General features: G+C 44.4%; 1 protein-coding gene across 1 annotated transcript; it reads left to right on the forward strand.

Moving 5' to 3' along the window:
• Positions 1-739: 739 nt before the first annotated feature.
• Positions 740-1324, forward strand: LOC143630207 (pectinesterase inhibitor 3-like). The gene has a single exon (XM_077099277.1). The coding sequence runs from the start codon at positions 740-742 to the stop codon at positions 1322-1324; it is 585 nt and encodes a 194-aa protein (XP_076955392.1).
• The last annotated feature ends 5009 nt before the right edge of the window (positions 1325-6333 follow it).

Here is a 6333-nt window from a genome sequence, read left to right on the forward strand (position 1 = left end):
GCCTCTCATACCAATCCGGCCTCTCATACCAACCAGTAATGTTTATTTTGCTCATAAAAACTCACAAGTTTCTTTTTTCACATACTATCTAGCATCTTATACCCTTTGAGGCACGTCATTCTTTTGGACGAGTATCTGTCGTATGGATATAATAAAACGATCGAATTAATAACAAATCATTTGCTACTAAGTTATGGCACCGTGTCCCATTCTCACCAACAGCCACATATCTATATACATATAAAGATACAACTGGCTAAGAATTAATCCAACTAATTAATTATTTAACTATTTCATTTTGAAGCATTAACCAACCTAACCATGACCAGACCCATCTTATCTTTAATCAGCCCACTGTTAAATGGCCAACAAATACAGGTGGGCATTTAAAAGGAGTAAACTCATAGCCTCTGCTATTGTTGTACTTTCCTCTTTTTTCATTCAACACCACATTTCTCCATTTGTATAATCATCAATAGTCATTTACTAACCCTTTCTAAATCCGGGTTTGGTTCAACTAAGAGTCTATGTTTATATAAAAATATATACATATTATATAGTCTTATATATGTCCAGCACATCACCTTTCTAATAATTTATTATCATTGTCCTGCTATGTTATATTATTTAGTTGCTTCTCAACTTCACATAACTTAAATTAGCTTTATTTCAACATTTTTTTGCTATGGCTACTTGCATAATTTTCATCATTCTTGCTCTCACTTCCATTGCAACTATCATGGCTTACCCTTCACTAGATTTAGTTCAATCATCATGCATGCATGCCACCTTCCCTAAAGTCTGCAACCACACACTCTCCATTTACAACGGACCCGTCACCACACCGCATGAACTGGCACTAGCAGCGATTAGAGTCAGCATATCCCAAGCCACCAAGACATCAATATATCTTTTGGGCATACGAAAAGAAACCGATCAGAGAGAGAAAGGCGTAGTGAATGACTGTGCTAGCCAAATAGCCGACTCGGTGGATGATTTGAGGAAGACATTGGGCGAACTCAAGGAACTCAGAAGAGGCACGTTCCGGTGGCAAATGAGCAATGCTGAGACATGGGTGAGTGCAGCATTGACAGATGAAGATACGTGTCTCGATGAGTGCAGCATCAAGGAAGGAATTAAGGCGAGGTTGGGTACTAAACGGACCGGTTGGGTTGACGAGTTACCCCATGTACTCTGGGCCTTCCGCAACCAGAAAAACTCTAGTAATTCAGAAACGTCGTTTAGCCTAACTTACGGCACTGAAGCCATGATCCCGGCAGAAAATCGGGATCCCATCCGCGAGGGTTCTGTTAATCAACGATAACGATCGCGAACTCCGGATGAATCTCGATTTGCTCGAAGAAAGACGAGAATTAGCATCGACCCGCGAGCACAATTACAAAAGACAGCTTCAAAAATACTATAATTCGCGGGTTCAAGAATGCAAATTCGATGCGGGAGACTTTGTCTGCCGCAACAACGAGGCATCCAGACAGGAGCCTCCGGGAAAGTTAGCCCCAACTTGGGAAGGACCTTACAGAATCAAACAAGTATTAACCAAAGGTGCCTACAAGCTGGAGAAATTAGATGGGACTGAGATTCCTCGTACATGGAATGCAGCACAACTAAAGAAATGCTATATGTAGTGCTCCTATTTGTCTTTTATTTTCGGCCTGCGCGCCCACATAGTACAGTAATTGTGTAATTTCTTTTTCTAAGAAGGCTTATGCCCAATATATGAGAAATGTCCAGTCAATTCCATGTTATTTTGTAAAGTTGTAATCTTTTATTGACAAAACCGAAGTTCCGGATAGGCACTTATATTATAGTGCATTAGACAAAGTGCACCGGGAGAAACACAAAGACTTCTTATTATTGATCAAAAGAGATTACAAAACAGGAAGAAAGATTTACAGTGCTTAAAGGTAGTGGCCCCATTCAAATTCAAGTGCTTCCTCGATGCCTACAAAGGGTATCACCAGATTCATATGGCGGCTGGTGATGAGGATAAGACAGCGTTCCGCACTGACCAGGGCACATTCTGCTACAGAATGATGCCTTTCGGGTTAAAAAACGCGGGGGCCATGTATCAAAGGCTGATGGATCAAGCCTTCAAAGGTCAGATAAGTCGAAACCTCGAAGTTTACATGGACGATTTAGTGATCAAAGGCATCGAAGAAGATCAAATGCTGAGGGACATAGAGGAAACTTTCGAAACACTGAAAAGTATCAACATGAAACTCAATCCAGCAAAGTGTTCCTTCGGGATGGAGGAAGGGAAGTTCCTCGGGGTAATCGTTATAGGCACGGGTTTCAAGGCTAATCCAGACAACGTACAAGCAGTAGCCCGCATGCCATCTCCCGCATCCCTCAAGAAGTCCAAACACTTAACGGGAGATTGGTAGAATTAAATAGGTTTTTGGCAAACCACGCTGCTAAATCTTATCCGTTCATTTCAACTCTGAGAAATTGCCTCAAAAAGGCACAATTCAGATGGTTGCGGAGGAAAGTACATTTATGGGGCGACATTTTCGCCTCCCGCCGTATCTTCGGCTCCTTCGTTTTCTTATTCCTCAAGATCCAGCAACTCCTTTAGTTGCTCAATGGCATCATCTTTATCTGCAAGCTCCGATATATGATCAGAGAGGGAGAATTTTAGAGTGTCATAATCCTTGGTTTTCTCGATAAGGATGGAAGCAGTATCCACACCAGCCAAGACAAACTCCTCCGGCACTTTACCTTCGGAAGCAAAATTATAGCGTTCCTCAAAACCCATTTGTCGGCCTGCTTGTTCGAAGCACGGAGGAGTATAGCGACACAGTTCCCAAGGTCGTCACTATTCCGAACATCAGTAATAACCTGTTGAAGTCATAAAACTCTGTATGAACACATACACGTGTATATGAATTATGGCAGCAAAAGATTTAATACCTTGGGAATTGCCGTCGACAGAAGCCATTTCTTGTCCGCCTGATCTCGGATAAGATCCATCTTATGATTAGCACACTCCAGCGCTTGGTCTCGACTCTTAGCATTAAGGTCGGATAAATGCTTGTCCTTGGCTGCTGAGTTGGCTTGAAGGGTCTTAATCAGCTCAGCTTGGTCGTCTAGCTGTTTCTGAAGAGCGATCTTAGCTTCCTCAGCAGCAAGCTGTGCGGCTTTTGCCACTTCCATAGCTCGATGATTGTCTCGAGCATCAGTTAATGCCTTGAGTGCCTCTTTCTTGGCATCAAGCAAGTTCCGCTTGGTTTCCTCCAACTCATCATTCATAGCTAACCAATCCCGGCGAAGATCTTGATTGGTAGACACAGCATTCGCCATATGATAAGAGTTGGAGTCGAACAGATCTTTGCGGACGCGGCGACATTGTCGTTCCTTCTCTGCAGGAGGAAGACTTTCGTCGAGATATTCCTGGCAAACATCCGCATCATTCAATACCGAGTTCCGCCGTAACGTCCATCGGGGATGATGCGGAGCAGTATCTTCACCCGTTTGAGAAGGGGAAGTTTGCCCTCTGTGTTTAGACACATTAACCCCACCCTGATCTTGGAGATTGTGTTCATCATGGGGATGAGATGTGGGAGGCTGCTCAAACTCACCAACCTCTTTTTCCCTGATCGGAGAAGAGTCTGATAGGTTGATCGGCTCTTGAACAGTGTTGAATGGAGAGGTTGGCGGAGTCGGAAGTGGTACAGTAATTGAATCCTTGAAACCTGAAATTTCCAAGACAAAGCTTTCTTAACTATCAGTAAGTGACAAGGTCAAAATATAGCCATAATGGTTTAAAACCTGACCCTTGGAAGCATCTCGGGAAGACAGCTCTCGAAGGCGAGCACCCAAGTCAAGAACCTGGGTCTTTTCCTCATTCTTCTTCTTTTTCTTAGGCGCAACATCGGAAGGCTGCGCGTTACGCTTGCCAGCAGCCTTAGAAGTACCCACATCCAAAACTTGAGGCTCACCCTCAACGGTTCGAGGAACACCCTCCCCACCTGTTGACGAGTCAGTGGTGGTCTTCGAATCCTGCTTGCAGGTCAAACCTACAGTCGAAGGTGAAAAGTTAGTAGCACCAATCGATAACCCCCCTTCACAGAGTGATGACTCTTCGCTGGAAGAAAAAACTATCACTCCGCTTGAGGTAACGGCGGTTACAGGGCGGGGTTGAAAAATACCTTCGCATTTTTTGACAAACTCCTTACCTTGGGCATACATCGCCTCGGAAACAATGGGCTCCAGAGTAAGAGTAGCGGAAAAAAGAAAGTTATTCTCCGTGCGATCCAAGAACGGCACATCATGTGGTGCAATGGGGCGGCGTACCATCATGCCACCCGTCGTATCCACAAGAGTGGAGAGGATTGTACCTTCACTTGCAATTGCAGAGTATTAAAAACAAATAAACTGAGAACCCGAAATGTTACAAGCAAAAACTTACTTCCATCGGAATTCTCATAGTACGGTTCCAAGGTAGGGAATGGCCACAAACGGCTCATCTTGGCGTGCACCATCGCCCCCTCATGAATAGGGCGCATGGGCTTCGGAACCTTGGTCAAAGTAAGGTACCAAGCAAGCCCTTTGTATTCGGAAGCCGGGATCTCCGGCAATTTGTCCTTTGGCTTCCGATGGATCATTGTAAACGGGATAACGTCTTCCCGGATCCAGAAAAATTTGGATTTTCCACCCATGAATGCTGCGAAGCCATTCAAAGCCAATAACCCCTTTCCCAGTGGTAGAAAAACTATACCAACCTTCCCGGAAAGTCATTTTGTAGAAAACGGCAAACATGCCGACGGAAGGATCATAGTTATGTGCTTGGCAGCAGAACTCGAAGTGGCGAATCCTGAGCATCCCAAAAGGGTGAACTTGGGATAAATGAATCCCATACGCCGTCAAGACCGATCGCACGAACTTGGTTACGGGCAACCGGAAGTTCCTGGTAGTGAAATGGTCCAAGTAAACAGCCATCTTCCTCGCTGGAGGCGCCGTTGCTCTCCGTTTGACGGACGTTCAGCCTCCCATTCAGAAGGAAAGCCGTACACGTTTTTAACGTCCTCGAAGTCTTTCTCTTTAATATCACACCCGACTTTAGTAATAGCGGGAGGATTTTTCTTCTGGGCAGCCATTTTATGGTAAATTATATGAGACGGGTATACGAGAGAAGAAGTTTTTTGGTATGAGTAAGAGAAAAAATATGTAAGTGATAAGAATGGATTGAAGATTTCAAGGCCTATTTATACCCATCGCAGTTAATGCGACCGTCTGACTAACAGAGGAAAGAGAAAAATCTGGGCCACAGGATGGCTGACAAGTCAGGCGAGAGATTCGAAAAAGTGTATACAGGCTGTCAAGTGGACGATTTACATGTCTCGTCAACCGTCGCCTATACCCTCTTTCTACCACGTCATCAGCTCAATCCAAATTGCACAAGTACAAAAATTCAAAAAGACAAGATATTTCACAAAATATATTATCAACATAAAGTTTCTTGTCATTCAAAATAGTGATCACAAAAAACATGAAAAGAAATTACAAGCCAAAATTTTCAACACCTACACCCATCCTATGGGTTAGGAGGCGTTGTATCTTCTGGAGCAGTATGAGCCACATCTTCCGCCTTGTCATCATCTGACTCATCATCATCAGATTCGTCATCAATATATACCCGCAATTGATTCACACCATCTTCAGATGAAGCAAATTCCGGAAGCATATTTTGTAGCGGGAAGACAAGGTCATCATACTCTTGAACCCGCATATCCAACTCCTGCTTTGCGTCAAGGCCATAGAGCTGGTGACTCTCAATAGGTTGCCCGGATTGGGCAAACGCCAATCCTTCGTCAAAACCTTTCACCCGGCCAACGCCTTCCGAAGCAGCAGTCAGGTTCACGAAGCAATCGGTAAGCTCCGTGCTCCTCTTGATATGACGAATGACCTGATAACAAAAAGCGTAAAGAACATGTTAGCACGAAACCCAAAATGCATAGACAAAGCAGCATACGAAGAAAATCTTACCGAGTCAAGGCCACGGTTGAGGAAGTACTGCCTCTCCCGTTCGGCACGTTCCGCCCTATCACGGAGCCCCTGTTACTCGGCGGAGGCTTGGTTGTTTGTCTCAGTGTGAGACTGCAAAAAGGAGTCGTATGCAGATTGCATTTCAACAATAGTCTTATCCTTAGGCTAGGACTTGCTCCCCTTGCAATCTCAACGCTTCATCGAGCTCTTGAATCCGGGCGTCCTGATAAGACACCTCGTCATGTGCCCTCGCCAACTCATCCTTCTTCTTTTGAGTTTCAGCTCAAGAAGCTGAAAGAGTGGCGTTAGACCTTTCACAGGCCTCTT

The sequence above is a fragment of the Bidens hawaiensis genome, unplaced genomic scaffold (assembly GCF_021521415.1).
Source record: "Bidens hawaiensis isolate Kalapana, Puna unplaced genomic scaffold, B.hawaiensis_p1.1 tig00005588_1, whole genome shotgun sequence".
Classification (NCBI taxonomy): Eukaryota; Viridiplantae; Streptophyta; class Magnoliopsida; order Asterales; family Asteraceae; genus Bidens; species Bidens hawaiensis.

Bases quoted from the DNA above. Each gene is read 5' to 3' on its own strand.
- LOC143630207 (XM_077099277.1), top strand. From the start codon at position 740: ATGGCTTACCCTTCACTAGATTTAGTTCAATCATCATGCATGCATGCC.